Source organism: Anabas testudineus, chromosome 6 (assembly GCF_900324465.2).
Source record: "Anabas testudineus chromosome 6, fAnaTes1.2, whole genome shotgun sequence".
Lineage (NCBI taxonomy): Eukaryota > Metazoa > Chordata > Actinopteri > Anabantiformes > Anabantidae > Anabas > Anabas testudineus.
The window spans coordinates 1338132-1361352 of record NC_046615.1 but is presented as its reverse complement, the minus strand read 5'-3'; the positions used below and the strand labels follow the sequence as shown (position 1 = coordinate 1361352).

The window sequence follows — 23221 nt, the reverse complement described above, 5'->3', positions numbered from 1 at the left end:
AGCTTGTGTCTAGCACTCTTGTATGCAGTAAATCCTGATAATACTATGTAAAAGTGGTTAAGTACTCCATAGCTTTTAGGATATCTACCTAGCAAAAATCATACACTCTGAGCCTAAGCCATCCACATTTGGGCGTTATAAACATAAACCAGGAGGAGTTACAATGGAACGGACTGAAAGATACCATATTATTGAATAAGTAGGTAAGAATTTTTATTGTATAGTCTGTGCAGTAAAGTTTGAGCCATTCCAGAAAGTCGATGGCAATCTGTAGATATGGAAACTATCATCCAAAGGTTTAGTATGATGCATACAAAATATTCAGAATAAATGTATGTTGGATTATATTTATGCAGGTTATATAGTGTTACATAGTTAATATTCTTGTTTTGTAACTTTATGGGAAGAAGGAGAGAAGCTGTTTTGCTGCAGTGAGCGTGAGCACAGCGTCAGTGGTAAACTGCTGCTGTTAGCCTGCTAGCTGCTGCACAGAGACGTTCCAGTCATTCACCACGATGCTGCAAGCAACACATAAATCCGCCAATGATGGAAGGCTTCTCATAGTTACTGGGAGGTCTTAAATTCAGAGTAGCCAGTCAACTCGCATTCGGCGACGAGCAAACACGTCATGTTCCAATCAGTAAAGGAATGTCACACCTTGGGGGCGGAACATATTTCAAATAGAGCCAATAAACGGCTTTGTTTGACGACAAGTAAGGAAGTCCATTATACCGTCTTTTTGAATAAAATTTAAAGGTGTGAGACGCGAATTCAATATACCGTGATCTGGGCTGGCGTTTTCTAATTTGGACTCAACTCTTCATACCGCGAGACTGTATATAATGTCTACAAATTAACGCAAGAATGATGTAGTCAGGGTGGTGTCCCTGTATCCGCCCCTCCTCTGTCTCTCCGCCCTTAGAGACGTTTCAAAAACCCTCGAAAAGTTAGACATAGCATGCAACTTCTTGACCGGAAATCTGCATCGAAATTAAAAGCTTAACACGTTTCAATAGCACATAATGGTACTTAGAAACGTGACACTGTACTTCACAATGTGTATTTACTTACAATACATACTAATATGAACTACTTGCAAGTTAAGTGGATATGTTGGTGTAAACAGTGAACGTTGTAGAAGTCAATTTTATTTTGAACCGGAAGTTGTATGTGGCATTGTTGGATCGCTTGTATAAAACTCCGCTTAGCTCCTCTGTAGTGATTCCATTATCACCCTCATCTAACCGGGCAGGCAGCATCTTATTGTCTCCTAGAGACGAAAACAGGTATCCTAGCTGTATAAAATTGTTTACTTATTTTAGTTAAAGTTCGTAATTGACTTAAACATTAGCATACGAGGTCGTTGTGTCTCTGCAGCTGTCGTTATGAAGTGCGTTGTTAGGCCTGTCTGTGTTGGCGCGGATGGAAGGTTAGCCTTGTTTGTGGGCAGCTAACGGCGGCTACTGACCGCTAACGTTAGCAACGAATAAGCTCTAACTGTGAACATTAAGGATATCTACATTTATAGCAGATATGTTGACGTTATGTTAATGTTTGTCATCAGTGTGCGCTTCTTATATTTTTGCTCTTAAACCTGAACGAGTGGGTTAACGTGCTAACGTAGCAACTGTCATTGTTGTTGCTAAGTTAGCTTGTCAGTGGCGCTCAACTGACTGGTAACTATCGACAGTTAACGTTAGCTAGGATACGGACCGTTCCTAGTCTGAGCAAAATAGGAAACGCATTGCTGATAAGCAGTGAAATGGTTAGGTGATTGTACTGTTTGCAAACGTAATTGCTTCTGACTGTGAATGGGGATGCGGTCTTGTTTCGGAGTGCGCATAGGGAAACGTTAGCTGTGCTTGGAGTGTAACGTTTCACAGCTGAGTACGTGGACTAAAATTTTGAAGCATTTGATGTAACCCAGCCTTTCTATATGCCCACATTATGTTTATTCTTGTATGCAGCTCAGCACTTGAGACATAATTCTTGTGTTGTATGTTAGTGGTGCGCTGGGTGATGTGTCGGATGTGATATGTCAGATCCAGTGAAATGAGGCTGGTAGATGTGATTCTAATGTGGAGCTGATCTACTGTGCATTGCAGTTTACATTATCTCTCACATACTCTCTGAATTAGACAGTTGTGACCCTGTGGAATGAACATTGAACGCGACAGTTTGGTCATCATATCCACGTTATTAAAAGGTTTTCTTAGACTGCATTAACGACGCACTCGTAGTTTAAATTGTGGTTGTCAGTTATTGTCAATAACAAGTATTAGATTTTCGTATCACTTGTTGTGCCTCATTGTTCTAATAGACAACTTAATAAAGGCTAAGTTTCCATTGTTTATGTGTACTACTGGCTCTAACTAGCTGACAGTAGTGTGCAGAGACATGAGTGATGTCTTTAGTCTATTTACTAAACTGGGGTGGATCAATATGAAAAGGAATCTATAGCCCCTCCCTGAAAGTGCATTAGACAGTAATATGCTTATGCTTTCAAGAGAGAGTGAGTGTATGTGAGGAAGTGTGTGCTACACACAGTTCTTGATATTGATATTTGGGAGTTTAAACAATCCAATAACAATATTTGAACTTGTCAGTTCTCTCTGGTGAACCAAATATGACACTGTTTATAAATTAGTTGCATTGGGATTTTTGTACTTCAGCTATATATCAGCTGAGATCTCTTCCAAATGTGTTCTCAAGATGTTGTGGTAAATATTTTTTCAGTTTTGTGACATCTGTAAACAATAGTAAAGTGGTAATGTTTCCAGAGCGATACCCAGAGGTAATGCAGGTATTGGCCCTGTATCCTGGCAAAAAGAAATTGCAGAGCACTGAATTGGGTCAATATATTTTGTAGGTAGGGATAGCTTTTTTGGTTTTTAGCAGGTCATTTATGAAGCCCCAGTTTAATAATTTAAAATATACAAATATATACATTTTCTTTCTAAACCATTTTCCATTTTATTGTCATATTCTTGATGGTTTTAGTCTGACTTTGTGCTAGCCACACATTTCACTCAGTACTGACATGTATTGAGGTTTAATACTTTCTCCTTTATTTGACCTTATTTTGTTTCCGCTTCAAGTTCAATGTAATAGTTGTTTGGATAATATGCTGAATATTGCGCCCTATGGCAATTTGGAACAGGAATACAAATACAGGAGAAGTTTTATCTTATAATTCTTTGTCAATGTCTTGTCCTAGTGTTGCTGGATGTCTACAACACGGGTGCAAGGAACACAGCTACAGTTTAAAAAATATTTTGAAACAATTTTGAATTTTTTTTTGTTTTAAGGTATTTTCCACTATTACCAGGATTTCTGTAATCATTTTAAACATACTACTAGAGTTAACAATTCCTCCCCAGTAAACCACAGTAGCAAAGAAGATGAAATACACAAAATGTACATTTGTGTAATTGATGATGATGCTGTTGTTGTTTTCCAGTTGAGTACCTCAGGGGAAGCCCGCCTACCCCCAACTGTCACCATGGGGGACGATAGTGAGTGGATGAAGCTTCCCATCGACCAGAAATGTGAACACAAGGTGAGTGATTAAGTGCTTCCTCAGAGATGTTCTCTGAAATTTAGTTTTTTCATTCATTTTTGAGGAGAATTTATGTAAATAAAACAATGAGATGTTTGTTATATGTAACGGCTGCTAGTTGGGCATATTTACAGATTACATATACAGTATATATCTATTCATGTATACTGACTCTAAGGATGCATTTTGTAAGATGAGAATGATTGTATTGTGACCTTTCATGGTAAATTCTAAAGATACTTATGGTCACTAGCTGTAGTTCGGCTGGTATTTGCTGTAGCTTATATTTACTTGAGCTGATCTTTTCTTTTTCATTATAATGGGAACAAAAACATGAAAGTCTTGTGCAAACTGTTTTGCCAGTTTTGTTAGGAGTTACCCTTAGTTTTCCATTTTAAAAAGCAAATCAGCAACCTGGGTTATCTGGACTTTCCATGCCTATCTCCAAATTCATAATGACATGTCATTGTATTTCACAAAAATGTCAGATAGTAAATGGCATGTTGCATTCTTGGGTTGGCAGAGGGTCAGAGGCGAACTGCTGCTATTCATAGCAGTAAAAACTTAACAGTTGATTGTTTGTAAGAAACAGGTTGACTGGAACCACCTCAAAAATAGCAACCTGAAAGTAAATCTAAGTCTGGGAGATTCGGAGAAGTCTCCAGATTAAATAAACCTTAACAAACAAACGAGTTGAATATTGGGTTCAATTGATGGTTTAGTTAAAAATACTGTATTTACATTTGTGCTGCTGGGAATGGAATATTCAGTGGCTTTTACCAATTATTTTATGTAATGTACAACATAAAAAATAGTTATGTTAGTAGATGACATCACTATCCTTTTACATAAAATCCAAGTTCAAACTAATCCCTTATTAAACTGTGTACAGGGCTTAAGACTCCAGCTATTTAGTTGCATTTTTCCATAACTTTAAAAGATGATTATGACTTAGCATGCCTACTGTGACTTTAAAATATGTTGCCGTTTTAAAATTGTAAGCGGAGCAAGAATTAGAGTTTATGTGGCAATGCAGCAGAAAGGGATAAGGGTGGAGAGCTAACATGACACTGTTTACTTCTCATCTAAATGGTTTAGGAGATTACCTGGTAGTTATTTACACATTCTCATAGCAACTTATTTTTACATGTGCTAATAGTTGTGTTAAGAGCAAACATTAGATCAGAGAAATTCTTTGGGCACAGCTGAATTCTGGCACTGTTGTCGGCAATGCTCAGATCATAAATCGGCAGCTTCTGATTATGCTTCTGCAGTTAGCAAAGCTAACAAATTCTCTTACTTAAACTTATGACAACCTAAACCAACTGAATAAACTTGCACACAAACTCCACACTTTGATTTACATAAATGTGTAAAGAGGTGTGCCACCTGAACAACCAGAGTGGAATGAGTGTATATGTAGTTCCAATAATAGAGACGTCACCTGCACCATCAGCTGTGCCTCCGGTAAAACCATGTTTTTCTAGAAAACCAAATTCTGATAAAGGATCATACATGACCAAAACAAAAGCACTAACAAGAATCCACTGGGGAACTAAGCATTATATACATCATGGGTTGGCCAAGCAGAACAACTTCGGCTTATGACAGAAGCACTGCAAGAGCTGTGAATGGCAAAAAAACCCAGAAAACAGCAGTCAGCAACATGTTTTAGTGGTGAGTGGCAAGTCACCATTCAAAAAAGACTTGATGAGCAGAAATACACAGGCTATATTGCAACATGCAAACCTCATCAGCAAAATACTTCCCTGCAGTCTTTATGCTCGCTTAACATTTATCTGGATAGAAAAATGTGCTATGATCTGTTATTTCAAATATTATGTATATATGTAAACACAACCTAGTAAAAGCTTTTTTGGTCTTAAATCAAAAACTGTACCTTTTTAGAGTATAGCTGTATATGAACTATCTGTGATTGACAGTGCTGTTCAGACTGGTCTGGACAGTTCTTTCAATTAAAAAAGGATTTTACCCATTTACTTTAGGTAATAATGGAGTGTGAGTAATGTTTGCCATTGTAGTCAGAAATTTTACAAATCTATGCAGCTCTTTAATGACATGCTTCACCTGACAAAAAACTGGGATACAGCACATCCTCCAAATTTAAAAATCTGAATTTATGTACAGTCAACCAAGTATGATTCACATTCCAGGTGATGCTCCTTGTAATTTTCTCTTTCTCTTCTTCAGGTGTGGAAAGCCCGTCTAAATGGCTACGAGGAAGCCCTGAAGTTGTTTCAGAGGATAGAAGATGAGAAGAGTCCAGAATGGGGGAAGTACCTAGGACTGATAAAGAAGTTTGTCACTGAATCTAATGCTGTGGCTCAGCTTAAAGGCCTGGAGGCTGCCCTGGCCTACATTGAGAATGCTCATGTAGCTGGCAAGTAAGTAACATGTGCATCAAGAATTTCATCTGCCAGCATTTTACAAAGCCTGATATCATCCTAGTGTTAAAACAGTAAGAATTTAAAATTTCTGTCTAAAGTATCACTGCAAGTACTTTATCTGTCCTTATGAGGTTAAGAGACAGTATTTTGTGTTCGAATGAAACGGACAATAGGAGCTTAAAGGGAAGACTGTGAGCTCTAATTGTAGGGTTTGGCCAGACATATTAGATTATATATATTATAGATATTCCTCAACAATTTTATTCATAGACAATGACATACAGAGGCAATAGCGATGGGACCCAAATCTACAGACCTAACTGTAGAACATGTAGTACTTGTTCCCAGCGACACTGGCGGAACCACTCCACCCAAGATAATAGGTCTTACTTATGGCAACCATGGACATTCATAATACTAGAGCAATAGAATAAAGCCTAAATCAAATATTACAAATGCTATTATTATTATTCTTGGTTACAGCTAAGTCAAATGTCAACAGTAAGAAAGATCTGAGAACCGGGAGCCAGCTTATGCCACACCTAATAAAACTGCATTTTATTTACCAGCCAGCACACTGTGGGTGTTCCAAACATGCACTTATTATTATTATTATTATTATTATTATTATTATTATTATTATTATTATTATTATTATTATTATTATTATTATTATTATTATTATTATTATTATTATTGCTGTGGTTCTGCTTGGTACTGCCACCATGGCCAACCTATGCAGATCTCAAGTGGTTAAACTCGTTTAGTTTCAGTCCTTTATTACTGTTTAATCTTTTAGCTCTATCTTACTGTTCATTGATTGTTGTCAGCTATTTAAATGTGTTACAATACAGCTAATGCTTTTATTGAGAAGAAATCAAATGAAATTGTCACAGACTTAGCAGAGCACCATTAGTAGTTAAGAGAAACTATATTGCTGTGCACTGGGGAAAACACAGCCACACAACACTGGCTCATTGCATCTAACTGTTACATTGGGAAAAGTCTACACACTGAGTCAATTTCCGAAATTCATGGTGAAACAGTAGTAGTTTTTAACACAAGGGGCAAAAAATAGATCATTGATACTGCCCATTTAGATGTCAATCTCAATATGTTGCATTGATGACAGAAGATCAAGTTTTCACACATGCACTGGGGACCTGAACTTCTCCAGACTTTATCTTGGTGAGCTACATGTGAGAATGCAAACTTCTCAGTTGTTCAGCTTATGCATCAAGTGTTCACTGGAGCGATGTCTCTTATCAGATAGCTGATGGTGATGATGATGATGTTTTACAAACAGCAGTACCATGCTGACGCCTGTTTGTCCACTGACTTACAGAGAACACACAAATCTGACAGCAGCTTCAATTTGGCTTGTCATCAATTTAAATCATGGCTCAAATGGGAAACTAATAATGTTAACTGGAAAGTGTCCAGAGTCAAAATCACGCACTGCCTATGTTATTAATGTTCTTTAGATCTATGAAGTTTGCAAACAGGCTGACTTGGGAGTGAGAGATACTCTGAAGCAATGGTGCAAAATACAACGTTATAGGTTATTTATGTTTTTATGAGAAATGTAAAAATATTTTTGTTGTAATCAGGAACATAGCATTTTTATGTACACGAATAAATGTTATATGTGTGGCCAGTGTGTTTTCACAAGGCTTTGTTTATATCTGTGTCGTTTGCTTCAGGACGACGGCTGAGGTGGTTTCAGGTGTGGTGACCAAAGTGTTCAACCAGCCAAAGGCCCGGGCTAAAGAACTGGGCACCGACATCTGCCTGATGTACATCGAAATAGAGAAGGCTGAGGTGGTTCAGGATGAGCTGCTGAAAGGTCTGGACAACAAGAACCCCAAGATAGTGGTGGCCTGCATCGAGACGCTCAGGAAGGCTCTCAGGTCAGTGTTGCTTTCCTAGGTGAGCACCAGACTTCGAAAGGGTTTACAGTGCTGTAAAAAAAGTATTTGCCCCCATTCTTAGTATTGATTGATTTGACCTTTAAACCTGCCTGGCCCTATGTGGAAAAAGTAATAGAATGAGTGTCTCACATTTGCCAAAAAACATCTTGATTATCCCCAAGACTTTTGGACAAATATTTTGTAGAAGAGACAAATTAAGAACTTTTTTGGAAGGTGTGTGTCCTGTGACATTTGGTGTATTTGGCAGCAACAATTGCAATCAAGTGTTTATAATAATTGTCAAAGAGTCTTTCACATTGCTGTGAAGTATTTTTGGACCACTCTTCTTTGCAGTTGTTTTAATTCAACCACACTGGAGGGTTTTTGAGCATAACATGACCAGCCTAATCCAAGTGTGCCTGAGCTTGAGCTCATGAACTGATTCTGGTAAAGCACAGAATTCATGGTTCCATCAATTATACCAAGCCATCCAGGTCCTGAATCTCTTGTTGACTGTTATGTTTCTTTTCTGAAATTCTGTCTATAAACCTTTCAAAAAGTTCAGCTTTTGTCTCACTAGTCCAGAGTATATGGGCAATAATCGATGTAGTTTTTTTGTTTGTTTTTTGCAAATGTAAGACTACTATTTTTTTCACACTGGGCTGGGCAGGTTCAAATGGTCTTTTCCCCTAAATGATAAATGTAATCATCATTTAAAAATGTGGGTTATGTTTGTTTGATCTGAATCATTGAAGTATGAGTAAGATGGAAAGAAATCAAAGAGAAATGTGTACTATGTCTCTATCAGTGTCTTTTTGCTGCTGTTAACAAGGGAACGGAATAGAACAAAACTTTCAAGTGCCACTGTATATATTCAAGTCAAAACATGGACAAAAAAAAACTCATGTTTGCAGTTCATGTCTGAACTGTTTGCTGCCAGGATTACTTTTCTTTACTTTAAAATGAGCCCACTAAATTCATCAGTTAAACTTTCACCATGTAATTTTGGGTTATTGAGTGTGGGTTATTGGGGATGAATTAAACTTTTTCTTAATTTGTCTGCAATCAACAGTACAAAGTGTGCTAAAAGTAAAGTGACAACATTGTAGTTGGAACTAGAGTTGTTCATAATGCCAGTCTTTCCCCTGTTAATGACACATCTTGGCCTGTTATCTCCTCCTAGTGAGTTTGGATCGAAGATAGTGACACTGAAGCCAGTAGTAAAGGTTTTACCCAAACAGTTTGAGTCCAGAGAGAAGGCGGTAAGAGACGAAGCCAAGTTGCTTGCTATAGAGATCTACAAATGGATCCGGGATGCCCTGAGACCCCCGCTGCAGAACATTAACTCTGTGCAGGTGGGACACTCATTACGCCCATGAACCCATTTTAATGTTCCGATTTTGAGAGTCAGCTTAAACATAGCAATGTCCTTTTGGTTCTTTGTGCCTGCAGCTGAAGGAGCTGGAGGAGGAGTGGGTTAAGCTGCCTTCCTCCCCTCCCAAGCAAAGCAGGTTCCTGCGCTCCCAGCAGGACCTGAAGGCTAAGTTTGAACAGCACCAGGCACAAGGAGAACAGTCTGAAGGTAATAATGAATTGCTAACATGTAATATGTACAGAATCTGTCTTTGTTGCCTGTATTTGAAGGTGAGGAGCAGTAGAGCCATAGTCTGATGTCATCTCTTGTTCTGTAATTCTTTAGGAGAAGATGAGGTGGAAACGGCTGCAGCAGTGGATCCCTATGAGCTGCTGGAAGCTGTGGAGGTTTTGTCCAAGATGCCCAAAGACTTTTATGAGAAAATAGTAAGTTGGTATAATTATTACCAAGGATGCAGCTTGCTTCCTTCAGCAAGCTTTGCAGACCCTTCACTTACATAATTTTTACTTGCCTCTGTTCTTCTTATCCTTACAGAGTAATGACTGAAAATGTGTCATTGACTCTAAATGTTACCACTCAATACATGGCTTTGTTTCTGTAGGAAGCTAAGAAATGGCAGGAAAGGAAAGAGGCCCTGGAAGCTGTGGATGCTCTGACCAAGAACCCTAAATTAGAAAATGGAGACTATGGTGACCTTGTCAGAGCCCTGAAGAAGGTAAAGACTGCAGTATATTGATGAGCCTTATGGTGTTCACAGGAACTTAGTAGGCTTGTGGATGGCACACTACACCGTACACTATGGTTTTATGTTCCAGGTGGTGGGGAAAGATGCCAATGTGATGCTGGTGTCAATGGCAGCTAAATGTCTGGCTGGACTGGCCTCTGGTCTCAGGAAGAAATTTGGAACATATGCTGGACAGGTAAGTTCAAATATTAGATAGATGGCTTGATGGAGAGATAGATGGTCTATTCTAAAACAGTAGCTATCAGAGATGAGCAGCTCCCAGGTCTCCCCAGATGAAATAGCTGATTGACTATTTGTTGCATGTTTGTAGGTGGTTCCAACCATTCTGGAGAAGTTCAAGGAGAAGAAACCTCAGGTTGTGCAGGCCCTGCAGGAAGCTATTGATGCCATCTTTCTCACTGTAAGTACAATTTTAATACAACAATTAAAACTTCAAACATCTGAAACAACTGTGGAGAGACCTGAAGACAGAAGCTTAGACACTTCACATCTAGTCTGAAGGAGCCTGAGAAGACGTGCCTTTCCTCAGTGTTTTGCTCATACTATGCCCACAGCTTCCAGCAGAAGATGTGGTGTAATACTCCTTAATGTCTTCTAATGCCAGCAGCTCATTTCCACTAATCTACCAAATTGGTAGATTTTTTTTTTTTTCTCAATAGTCTGAATAAGGTTGTTTTTTTGTTTTTTTTTGTTGTTGTTGTTGTTTGTTTTTTTTTCTAGACCACTCTCCAGAACCTTTCAGAGGATATCCTGGGTGTGATGGACAATAAGAACCCCTCCATTAAGCAGCAGGCCTCTCTGTTTCTGGCCCGCTCCTTTAGACACTGCACACAGGCCACGCTACCCAAGAGCATCTTGAAACCTTTCTGTGCTGCTCTTATTAAGGTAATAGAATATGATTTCACATTGTTTATGGGGGGGGGGGGGGGAACACCAGCCTCACACTAACAAATACATCTTTTTGGGAGTAAACCTGTACTTTTCTGTGCAACCATTTCAGCAAGTGAACGACTCTGCTCCAGAGGTGCGTGATGCTGCCTTTGAAGCTTTGGGTACCGCCATGAAAGTGGTGGGAGAGAAAGCTGTGAACCCTTTTCTTGCTGACTTGGATAAACTTAAACTGGATAAGGTGGGAATCAGTAAGAGGACAAAGGGGAAAGAATACTACCTCAGTTATGACACATATACACATTATTTTTTATCACAAACTGCTTTTTTTTTTTTTTTATATGGTAACAGATAAAGGAGTGTGCTGATAAAGTTGAGCTTCCTGGTGGAAGAAAGGGAGGAGGAGGAGGTGGTGGCAGTGTGGGCGACAAGAAGCCTGCAACTAAAGCCCCTCCACCTGCTGAAGCTCCACCAAAGTCATCTGCTCCACCCAAGAAGACCCAAACTGCTGCTGCCAGCAAGGTATTCACTGAGCTACACACCTAAATAAAAAACATACGGTCACCTGGTTGTACCCTATTTAGATTGGTTAATGACCATATGACTCCCACACAGCTCGGTGACGTTAACAGTCCACAGTGTAGTGATTATTGTATCTCTCCTTTTTTGTAGCCTTCAGCAGGTCCTCCTAAGAAAGGCAAGCCATTGTCAGCAGCTGGTGGAAAAACCAAGAAGACCTCTGACAGTAAAGAAGTCACAGAAAGTGAACTGTCTGTAAGTGTGTGTGCTCTTCCAAGCTGTTACTCCCTCACTAACAAATTGTACTTTTGCTGTAATGTGAATGGTGCGCAAGTGCCTCAAACTGGATCTCAAATCTGATTATCATTTCTTCAACTCCTTGAGTGTTTCAAAATTTTACATTTGCCTAAATGTAAGGAAATCTGTAAAATCTGTTGCACAAATGAATTTGTTGTGATTGTACATATTATTTTATAAAAGACACTTGTTTATAACTACTAGACACTACATTATTGGTAATATTCATAATAGTGGTCGACCAATTAATTGGTCACATGATTAATCATGCTGATCTTTGGTATTTTTAATTAATTGGCATCAGTCAATGTCTGATAAAGTAACAGACTCTGAGTAACTTCCCGCATCTCTCAGAAGTTCCATAAATCTCACGCTTTTTAATAGCAGCTCCCTGATGCCTGGAAATTATATATATATTCTATAAAAACTCCCAAATATAAGATAATTCCTCCTTTTTCTTTTTTTTTTTTCTTTTCTTATCATTAGTGGAACTACCAGGCAATAGAGTAAATCACAGAGCATGACTGTTCTCACAACAGTAGCACTAGTGAGAAGAGTGTCTGTGCTGAGTATTGACTTAATCTTTTGCCTTTTGGTCATTAAAACAGTTGTTTTTATTTAGTTGTTGAAAATGTTAGTCTATCACAAAATGCTCAGTTATTCAATTCAGCCTGGAACCAGGCAGTCATACATTAAATGACAACAAAGATTGCAGTGATAATGATAATACTTGTTTTTGTCAATATCACTTGATTGACTTGTGTGTGGTTGTCATGTCAGGCTGAGGTGTGTGAGGACCTGGCAGCTGGTGTCCTTCCTGCCTCTTGTCTGCAGCAACTGGACTCAGCCAACTGGAAGGAGAGACTGGCTAGTATGGAGGAGTTCCAGAGGGTATGCTCTGTTTTTTTTTCCCTTTTGACTGTGTGAATTCACAACCAATTATGTAACTTTGTTTTATGTACTTGTTTTCATAAAAGTTGTGATGCCTGTCATACTTTAACAGTCCTTTTGTAGTAGTATTGTACTTGCAGTGCAGTCACTTGGCAACTTCTTAGTTTATTTTTCAAGCAAAGATGCTGAATAATTTGAGGTTCCTGCTTAATGAGTGCTCGAGTAAAATGAGTCATTGGAACATATCACAGTGGGCTGACAGATTCTAATTTCATATCTTCTTATTTTCTGACTAATCAAAAAAATCTCTCATCTTTAGTTAAAGCACTTAAGTAAATTCCATTTTGTGCGTCTTGCAGTTTTCTGTGTGGAATACTTGAAGGCTCATATGTTACTACCTGTTAAACAATAATATGCTGGAATGTTAATCAACTGACTAATTTTTGCTTTCAGGCAGTTGAGACCATGGATAAGGCAGTGATGCCCTGCCAGGCCTTAGTCAGGATGCTGGCAAAGAAACCAGGCTGGAAGGAGACAAACTTCCAGGTAACTGTCTGAGTTACAGCAGTTGAGAGCACTGAAATTGAGGTTTGATTTTTAGCTCGCTCAAAGGTTTCAGAGTTTAGTTTAATTACTTCTTTGTTTAATTGCATCTTTCCCTCACTTGAATCTTATGCTCAGCAGACAATGTTTTTTTTTATTTTTTATTTTTTACTTATTTTTTTATGTTTTTGTTTGAATTGTTATTCCCTACATGCCTAGAATCTGCAACAGCTCACCCTTAACATGTCTGTTGATCAGCCACATTGTACAGCTCATAGGGCACTGAGCATTTGAAATATGCATAAAGTTTATTTTTTTTTTAAATGACTGCATCCTGAGTGTTGGCAAAAGAGAGAGGTGGCATAACCTATTTCTGATGCTACAATAAAAGCAGAACAAAAAAAGTACAGGTATACATCAGCTTAACATGTAAAACTACACCATGTTAGTAATGCTAAAACAACATAACTGATAACATGATCTGCAAACCCCATCATTGTCACCAGGTGTGTCCTTGAGCAAGACACTCCATGCTTGCTCCCTGGATGCTGTAGTTGCGCTGTATGTGGCTGCCCACTGCTCCCCCAAGGGGGATGGGTTAAATGCAGACGAACAATTTTAGTGTAACATATACATGTGACATTTGGCAAATAAAGGCTTCTATTTCCAATTTATGGGCAGAAGAGTACAGAAGAGTTGATATTCTATCAAAAATGAATTGGGTTGTAGAATTCTAATGTCTCCTCTTTGTCTGTCTAGGTGATGCAGATGAAGCTTCACATTGTGGCTCTTATTGCTCAGAGAGGACAGTTTTCAAAGACATCAGCCTCTATGGTTTTGGATGGCTTGGTGGATAAAATTGGAGACGTCAAGTGTGGCAGCAACGCCAAAGAGGGACTGACTGCTATTGGAGAGGCCTGCTCACTGCCGTGGACTGCAGAACAGGTTTTTATTATCTCCCCAAAAGAGTGAGTAATAGGCATGAGGATGAATGTCATGTATTTACAAGGCTTCTATTTTGCTAGGTTGTGTCTACGGCGTTTTCACAGAAGAATCCCAAGAACCAGGCAGAGACTCTGAACTGGCTGGCTAATGCAATGAAGGAGTTTGGCTTTGCTGGGTAACTTCCAGTCCTGATTTCAAATGCATCATGTCTTGATGGATACGGTCTTTACTCCCTCACTCCTCTGTTATGTATTCTGGCAGAGAAACGTCTAGCTGAATGTGAGGGTTTAGTCGGTCTTTAATAAGCCAATTGATGATTGATTTGTTCCTCTGAACAGTATAAATGTGAAGGCTTTCATCAACAATGTGAAGACGGCCCTGGGAGCAACTAACCCTGCAGTTCGGACATCAGCCATCTCACTGCTGGGAGTCATGTACCTCTACATGGGAGCTCCTCTGCGCATGTTCTTTGAAGATGAGAAGCCAGCTCTCCTTTCACAGATAGATGCTGAGTTTGAGAAGGTAGGACCTTTGTGGGTGTATTTGGTTAGAATGGTCTTCTCACCACTCGATTATCCTGACAGTAATTGCTTTTCTTTCTATTAACTGTTGGTAGCTATTTTTATAATTTAGCTCTTATGTATAAAATAGAAACTGAAGAAAACTACACTTTTGCTGTTTTTAAAAACAACTTAGGAGACGGACAACAGATGCTACTGTAAACATTATGTTAAACAATATGATGTGATGTCTGACGATGGACATTTTTGTTCCTCTAAAGATATCAGTACGTAAGTTGTAGAAGCCTTAGTGTCTGTCCTTTACCAATCTACAAAAGTCAACACTCTAAAGATCCTGACAGATATGCAAATTCCCACTGGTTGGGGAAAGTTTCTGTTCCTCAGGGAAATTTCCTGCAGTGGGAACTCCCTTTAAGAAATTTGTGTATCCACCCCATAGATGCAGGGCCAGTCTCCACCAGCTCCAATCAGATCCATCAAGAAGGCAGCAGTGGAGGAAGAAGGTGATGAAGCAGAAGAGCAGGATGAAGATGGAAGGGGACATGACATTATGGACTTACTGCCCAGAACAGACATCAGGTAACCAACCATTGACCCTGTTGGACCCAACATCTTAGACAGCTTATATAAACTAAAATAAAATCTTAGTTTTATCTTTCACGCATCTTAGAATTTTTAGCTTTAAGGACTTAATCATCAATGAGAAATCAGGCTCCTATGCCAGCCTTATGTCTACTAGAACCTGCTTTTATATATGTAACTGATTTTAATGCTTGAATTCTCAGGAACATTGCACCTTAATATGGTAGAGAGAACCTCACTCTCTCTCTCACTCTCTCTCTCTGTCTCTGTCTCACTCTCACACACACACACACACACACACAGAGTTAAGTTTTTATCAAAATGCAGTCTTTATTCGAATTAGGAAGTGTGGAATGCACATGGTACTGGCACCATAGGAAGCCCATAATTCTGCAGCTCTGGATGTGGTTAAACTTTTTCTGCAATGCAACATGACTTCATCCAGCAAGGTGCTGTGCTGGTCAATCACCTTGCTTACAGTATCAGACTGCATTGAATCAATTAACTACAGAGGTTACTTATCATGCACTGGGTATCATAAAATACATGATCAATTTCTGGATTGAACCACAAAAAAATGTTTCATGTTCTGTGTTGCTTTCTTTACTGACGAGGAAGAAACTTGGTTGATGCTGTTTGCTTTTACACTGACTTCTCATCTCTCTGTTCTCTCTCTGCAAGTGACAAGATCACGTCTGATCTTGTATCCAAAATTGGGGATAAGAACTGGAAGATCAGGAAGGAGGGTCTGGACGAGACTGCATCCATTGTCTCAGAGGCCAAGTTCATCACAGTCAACCTTGGAGAGCTGCCTCTGGCCCTAAAAGGGCGACTTAGTGATTCCAACAAAATCCTGGTTAGTGAAAGAACAGACCTGTCACTGTTAACATCTAAATCCTGTCACTGCACTGGAAACGGGGTTCAGTCAGCACAGCTTTATCACAAGACATTACATGTAGACATTTATTTTATTCAATTGAGACTAGTATTATTACTACACTTTTATTTCCATTTTCAGATGCTGCTTTTATTTTTATTTGTATTTGTATTATTATTATTTTTTTAAGTTTTAAGAGATCAGCTGTCATGTTTGTTTTCTTGCTACACAGTCATGCTGTTTAGGTTTTAGACTTGATAAATGGATCACAGAAATATTTGATGCGATATTGTAACTACACAGATGTTTAAACAAAAGCATAACAATAATATTAGTGCATTAAAGTGTCCCTAATACTGAATAAAAGTGGTCTGAATTGGCTTTTGATACAGATGTTGTTTTTTTTCTCGAGAAGCATATGAAAAAGTTCAGGTGACCGTTTTTGTTGTGCAGGTCCAGCAGACCTTGACAATCCTGCAGCAGCTGGCTACAGCCATGGGACCTGGGCTCAAACAGCATGTAAAAGCACTGGGGATCCCTGTTATCACTGTACTAGGAGACAGCAAGGTACCTACACTCACATCAGAAACACACCATCAGCAGTAATGTACACCTATGTTTCCTACATTTAACAGCAGTGGCACTGTAGTGTTTGTAGTGCTGTAAGGGCTCAGTTCACAGTTTACCATGTTATACTTTATAAACATGGAAAATATGTTAATATATGTAACATGTAGAACATGCTGATGCAACATTAATAAATAGAAAATATGTAGCCATCAGTGTAAACAGATGACTGTGGCCATTTCTCTATTCCTCGGCAGCCTAATGTAAGGGCAGCTGCCATGACCACTCTGCAGTCCTGGGTGGAGCAGACTGGAATGAAGGAATGGTTGGAGGGGGAGGATCTGTCAGAGGAGCTGAAGAGAGAGAATCCGTTCCTGCGACAGGAGGTCAGGGCAGATGCACTGGTCTTGTTTAAGAAGGCCATAAACAAGATGGAGATCAGACACATTTTACCTTAAATTTTATTATCATGCAGGTGCTTGGCTGGTTAGCAGAGAAGCTGCCCACCATGAGGACGGTACCTGGGGATCTGATGCTGTGCATTCCCCAGCTCTACGCCTGCTTGGAGGACAGAAATGGAGATGTGAGAAAGAAAGCTCAGGACGCCCTTCCCACATTCATGATGCACCTGGGCTACGACAAAATGAACAAGGCTACTGGGAAACTCAAAGTACTGAACTCATAAATTGTGGTATCACTAAAAGTGTTGATCAAAAATGTATCAAGTTATTTTTAGTGCTTAAACCTAAACGGCTTTCATTCATAGCGTTCTTCTCTCCTTCTAGCCTGCGTCTAAGGATCAGGTGGTAGCCATGTTGGAAAAGGCCAGAGCAGTAATGCCAGCTAAGCCTGCTGCACCAGCAGTCAAAGCTGGAGGAGGAAAAGGCCCCGCAGAGCCAAGTAGATCTGCTTCAGGTTTGTATGATATGACAATATCTTCAAGACAACTTTTCAAACTCAAACCATAGTTAGTGGTAGTTTTATGTATAATGTGAAGTCTGTCTAGGTTTTGATTGATTGATTTGTTGATTTTTAACAATTGGATCATTGTCCCATTTGGGAAAAATAACTAATAACAACAACCAAAACCAAATTGAAAACACATGTTCAGATTGACTGTGTGATGATGATGATATAGTGATGATGATGATATGGTATAGTAATATGGTTTAGTAATTTCTTAATATAGTAAATTCTTACACTGGGGGAAGAAAATGACGATCTCTGTCCCCTGCAGCCTCTAGGTCTCAGCCAGCTAGTGATGATGTTGACATTAAAACCGAAGCCAAGAAAGTCAGAGGAGGAGTTGCTGCTAAGAAGGTATGTCTGGATTAACCGCTGTCTTTTGTTTCAGTGCGCACACAGGAAATGCTCCGATATATAATTACTACCTAGTTACCCACACTGGAACTGCAGCCACCAGATTTCACTTCCCATTTAATTTAGTAATAGATAAGGAGTATCTGTATCTGTATAATAGCATAGCTGTTCAAAGCATTTGGTTTGAATTAGTCATTTTATCATGCAAACTGTAAACACAATGTGGTTTTTCTATTCACCTAGCCTCCCTCCCCTCCTGAGGAACCCATCCCTCCCCCTCCCTCCAAGGACAAGGACAATAATACTAGTAAAAAGCCCCCCAGCAAAGGGAAGGCTGCTGCTGGCAGTCAACAGGTAGATGTGTGACAGGTGTCCTCGTGATGAAACTCAGTCCAGAATGTCTTTAACGTCAGCTGCTGTACATGCTGCTATTTAGCAAAAGTCAACTTTAGCAGCCCCCATGGACAGAGTTTCTCAGTGGACACTCAACAGTGGGGGGGCCCCCCTGTCTAGCTTCTTTAATCTCCAGTCTAATCCTGTCTCTCTCTAATCACTAATACTGCCACTGAATATACTACTGTGAATGAAATGCACACACAAAGAATAAAGATGTGAAGTCTGATTTAAGCATGTTAAATGTTGAAAGTTTAAGACGGAGTGCAGTATATGCATGCTTACAGAAAAGAAGTACAAAAGAAGAGAGGTCACATGTTCACTTGAATGTTTCTGGTCACACTACTGCATGAATGTGTTTCTCAGTGTCTGTGTTTCATGTTTTGGGCTGTTATCACACCAGTGTTTCTACACTCTGTTTTCGTGTTAAACTTCACTGAGAGCTCTTCAGCATAACAACTTGTTGTTGTCCTGTTTCACTATTACTGTCACGTACACACACACCTCCTTAAATCACATAAAAAAAAATGGGAAAAACAGGATTAAGATTAGGATCATTGGTTTCTTTACTGTCTTTCACACGTGTGGCGTCGCTTTCGTTCTCTCAGGGTGCAGCTGCTAAGAAGCCTCCAGCCAAAGGCCCGAAGGATGATGAAGATAAGTCTGGACCAATCTTCATCCTCATCCCCAATGCCAAGGAGCAGAGGATCAAAGAAGAAAAGCAACTAAAGGTACCTCAACATACATGGACAGTTTGAATAACAAGTAGACGGATAAAATTAAAGCTTAAACCAGATTTTTCCCAGTCAAACAAAGAGAAAATATTTACTTGTTCATTAATTTACTAAGGATATATTTCAGTCCTAAAGATTTGCGTCTTAAGTCTTAAAATCGAGGATTTTATCAGTTCATTTGAGGGGGAATTGGAGTCAGGTATTTAAATGGGATAACAATGTGCTGAGACCCTGTAAGATTTATTGAAGAAAATTTTAAAGGACCATATCAGTTGATTTGATGTAGTCAAATGGGGAAACTCAGTCTGGAACTGACAACTGAAAAAGACAATTGCCACAACTGGAAAGTAACTTGACTTCACTTTTCTACCACATATCAGAAATACCATTGACAACAGTTATATCCAAATTCTTCTTGTGTCTTTCAGATTTTGAAGTGGAACTTCATTACTCCCCGAGATGAATATGTGGAGCAGCTGAAAACCCAGATGTCCACCTGCTTTGCCAAGTGGTTGCAGGATGAGCTCTTTCACTTTGACTTCCAGAGACACGTCAAGGCCATAGGAGTCATGATTGAGGTAATGGTTGTTTTTACTTGTACAGTGTTGTGTTTTTGGACTGGGCTTCTTTGGTGGTAAGATCTGTATATGCGTTTGTATTTCACAGAGGCTGGAGAGTGAGAGTGAAGCCACCATTAGCTGTTTGGACCTCATTCTAAAATGGTTCACCTTGCGCTTCTTTGACACCAACACCACTGTGCTGATGAAGGTGCTGGAGTATCTAAAGCTGTTGTTTGCAATGCTGAACAGAGAGAACTATCACCTGACTGAGTATGAAGCCAATTCCTTCGTCCCCTACCTCATACTCAAGGTGAGCCCTCCTCACACTATTAATGATAAAACAAGCCACCTTAAAAACCTTTTGCTCAGTTTCTTCTCCTCCTCAGGTTGGAGAGTCAAAGGATGTAGTCCGCAAGGATGTGCGGGCTATACTGACCATGCTGTGTAAGGTTTACCCTGCGTCAAAGGTCTTCCCTTTCCTGATGGATGGAACAAAGTCCAAGAACTCCAAACAGAGAGCTGGTATGTCTACGTATGCATGGAGTGAACTCAATGGTTAAAGCTGCACCAATCTTTGTTCAAGATTGGTGCAGCCTCTTTGATTTAGAATCTTTGACGTTCTTATGGTTTCCTCTCTGTCTTAGAGTGTCTGGAGGAGTTGGGTTGTTTGATAGAGGGCTATGGGATGAATGTATGCCAGCCAACTCCAGCTAAGTCTCTGAAGGAGATTGCCGTTCACATCGGTGACAGAGACACATCTGTCCGCAATGCCGCCCTCAACACAGTGGTGGCTGTCTACAATGTCTGTGGTGACCAAGTCTACAAACTAATAGGAAATGTAAGATAGAAATCATACCAGTGTGTCTTAAGGCTCAATCTGAATCTTACTCTGTTCAGTCTTACATGATTCTTTGCCCCCCCCCACCCCTTTTCTAGTTGTCAGAGAAAGACATGAGCATGTTAGAGGAGAGAATCAAGCGTTCAGCCAAGAAGACTCCTGCTGCTCCTGCTGCTAAGCAGAGTGTGCCAGAGAGGTCTCAGAGAGAGCACCCAACTAACCCCAATGCCACCTTCCTCCGCAAGCCTGCACAGGAAGACCCCAACAAACTCAAGTAGGTCTCCTCTGATTTGGTTTGTAGGATATGTTATCTTTTGCTGTAGAAACAGATAATGGCCAGTAATACCTGCTCAACACAAATATTTTATATTGGAACATGAGCATCAAGTTCAAACTAGTAAAATAATGCAATGGATCAACAGAATTCGTAAAGTGAATATTACAAAATCCTGATACCTACACTTGTGTTAATACTTCACATCAGCCTAAGTATTGCTTGCATTCTTTCTGTGTGTATATAGAAGCTGCAGATAAAGAGTCTCAAACAGTGTGGTGTATGAGGGCATTGGGTTGTAATAAAGCATTTTTTCCCCAACATCTTGGGCTATACTGCAGCATGTTATCCTTTCTACCAACCAGTCACCTCTGTAGTCTCTGATCCACAAGAGTTCTACATGCTGTGAACTATTATGACTGTAGTTGGATTCATGCCGTAAATCTGCTGGCAACTAATCTCTCCTTTTCTTACCCTGTTTTTACTGAGTCATTGCATGTTGGGTTGCTCTCACAGATACACCTCCCATTTTAATGGAAATTATACCCATAAAATTGCATCCACGGTGTCTGTGAAACCAGCCATTATGTGCATGTGGCTGTTGGGCCTCTTAACCCTTCATCTTTCTTCCTGTGTGATTTTCCTCCTCTCTTTGCTCTGGCTGCCTTCCTTTCCGGAGCAGAATAATGTATCGCACGTATAGGATGTGAGTACCTCTTCCTACTCGTCCTCCCTCCATTCAGTGTTAACTGCAAGAACTCATCTTTGAATGTGATCTAATGCTGTTTGAGACAAATGATCAGAATGGTTTGCTGACATGTGAGTTTTAGTTATGTTTCTTTACATGGTAGGTAATAAGGGTCTAACCTTATTCACTGTCATGTAATTGGTAAAGCACCTGACTAATTTTAAAAATGTCATTCTGCCATTTGGTTATCATTACCCTTTTGTCTTATTTGCATATGTTGTGTCTATTCTAAATGAGATTAACTGTCCACTGCTTAAAGATAACATGCTTCCTGCAGAGGATTGGTGCAACCTTTTGTCCAACTCTGGATTTACCATAGGATTATATCTCTAATTGTGTGTGGAGAGCAGAGAGGTGTGACTAGAGGAGGATTCTAGTGTGTATATTTGTGTCTGGAATCCAGGTGACTGAGGATTTTTATTAGAATTTTCTTTTCCAGTTTGTGCACCTGGGAATGGATGGATGCCATGTTTTGATTCTGTGTGCTGTTCTCAAAATACATTTATGGTTGGGTTCTGACCATCTAGGCTCCTCCATCAACAGGTCGGGTGCACATTTTATTTACAGATAAGTGCAGGTAGGTAAAGTCCCGTCTGGCTGGTGTAGGTTTAATCCATGCGGGAGCTACTTTAACGTAGTTATGGAGGTTTGTGGGAGTATGCAAAGTTTTGTGCCACATTCTGCAAGAAGCATGTAAAGGGTCACCTTGCTTTTTTTTTTCGTTTTTTATATATATATATAAATAGTATTGATCACTGGTGGACATGTCTACAGTATAAATATACTTATGGAAAAACAGCACCACAAATATTATTATAATATTTTAATTAGATTTGAGATGCTGCCAACTAGATCCACTGTTAGGCAGGACAAGACAATGTGAAAACTGAATGCACCTTCTTGCCACATGCTTTAAATATAATCTTCTCTCCTATCTTCCTCACATTTACATAGTTTTGCTTCATCTAAACACAGGTGTTTTGTTGTTGTCTTAGCCTAATCAAAGTGTGATCAGTGGATAAATATGAAAATTCTAGTTATGTGTTAGAATGTACACATTATAACTTTAAATTTAATTTGTTCATTTGCATCAAATCAGCAACAACAACATTATCCACTTTTCAGTTTGTTAGGTTTGATTTTTGACCAAATCCACAATGGTGTCAAGTAATTTTACTGTAGTAGGACTAGTAGGTTCGTTAATGCCATTTATTGTTTTTGGCTACACTGGCATGATCGGTGTTGTTTCGGTTTGACAGTCTACTGGTATTATGACTCAATATTATAATATCTGTTAAAGTTGTGCCTTTCCCGGAGAGTTGTAGGGAGCGTGAAGCGAGACTGTATAGGGTGACAGCAGCAGGTACATGCTGGTTTTAAAGGCACTTTTTCAAAAAGTCAATTTTTGTAGACAAAATGGCAACCTGAATGTGATCCATGTAGTAAATTAGCAAACCAATAAGTAAAAGCTTGTGTCAAACACGACTGGATCTGAAAGCACTGATGATATGTTTTTATGAAGGGAGGGGGGGGACGTGAACCTTTTAGAATGAGCTGGATTTCTGTGATCTGCTCTTCATCTGAGTCAAACGTAACTCAATGTGCTGAAAAATTGCCAGGGATTAATTTATTAAGCGCTGTTAACATTTTAGTCATGTAACTTGGGATTTGTTTAATCTGTTCTTGAAATACTTAGTTTGTAGTGAGCATATGTCACAATTTTATAG

General features: G+C 39.4%; 1 protein-coding gene across 3 annotated transcripts in view; it reads left to right on the top strand.

Moving 5' to 3' along the window:
* The first annotated feature begins 1185 nt into the window (after positions 1–1185).
* ckap5 (cytoskeleton associated protein 5) overlaps positions 1186–23221 on the top strand; it is a 28142-nt gene continuing 6106 nt past the window's right edge. For 2 of the 3 annotated variants that reach the window (XM_026364942.1, XM_026364941.1), the window contains exons 1-33: positions 1186–1286; positions 3461–3559; positions 5771–5964; positions 7671–7877; positions 9061–9232; positions 9330–9459; positions 9577–9677; positions 9854–9967; positions 10068–10172; positions 10308–10397; positions 10718–10882; positions 10998–11126; positions 11237–11407; positions 11558–11659; positions 12482–12592; positions 13046–13138; positions 13895–14080; positions 14161–14255; positions 14419–14602; positions 15041–15180; positions 15865–16039; positions 16514–16627; positions 16885–17013; positions 17103–17297; positions 17413–17542; positions 17865–17947; positions 18191–18301; positions 18949–19071; positions 19503–19652; positions 19741–19944; positions 20021–20156; positions 20279–20472; positions 20571–20746. In XM_026364942.1, the coding sequence (XP_026220727.1) occupies positions 3503–3559; positions 5771–5964; positions 7671–7877; positions 9061–9232; positions 9330–9459; positions 9577–9677; positions 9854–9967; positions 10068–10172; positions 10308–10397; positions 10718–10882; positions 10998–11126; positions 11237–11407; positions 11558–11659; positions 12482–12592; positions 13046–13138; positions 13895–14080; positions 14161–14255; positions 14419–14602; positions 15041–15180; positions 15865–16039; positions 16514–16627; positions 16885–17013; positions 17103–17297; positions 17413–17542; positions 17865–17947; positions 18191–18301; positions 18949–19071; positions 19503–19652; positions 19741–19944; positions 20021–20156; positions 20279–20472; positions 20571–20746 (4466 nt within the window). In that variant the 5' untranslated portion in view covers positions 1186–1286; positions 3461–3502. The remainder of the gene's footprint in view (positions 1287–3460; positions 3560–5770; positions 5965–7670; positions 7878–9060; positions 9233–9329; positions 9460–9576; positions 9678–9853; positions 9968–10067; positions 10173–10307; positions 10398–10717; positions 10883–10997; positions 11127–11236; positions 11408–11557; positions 11660–12481; positions 12593–13045; positions 13139–13894; positions 14081–14160; positions 14256–14418; positions 14603–15040; positions 15181–15864; positions 16040–16513; positions 16628–16884; positions 17014–17102; positions 17298–17412; positions 17543–17864; positions 17948–18190; positions 18302–18948; positions 19072–19502; positions 19653–19740; positions 19945–20020; positions 20157–20278; positions 20473–20570; positions 20747–23221) is intronic. The other variant, XM_026364943.1, reaches the window with a different exon arrangement.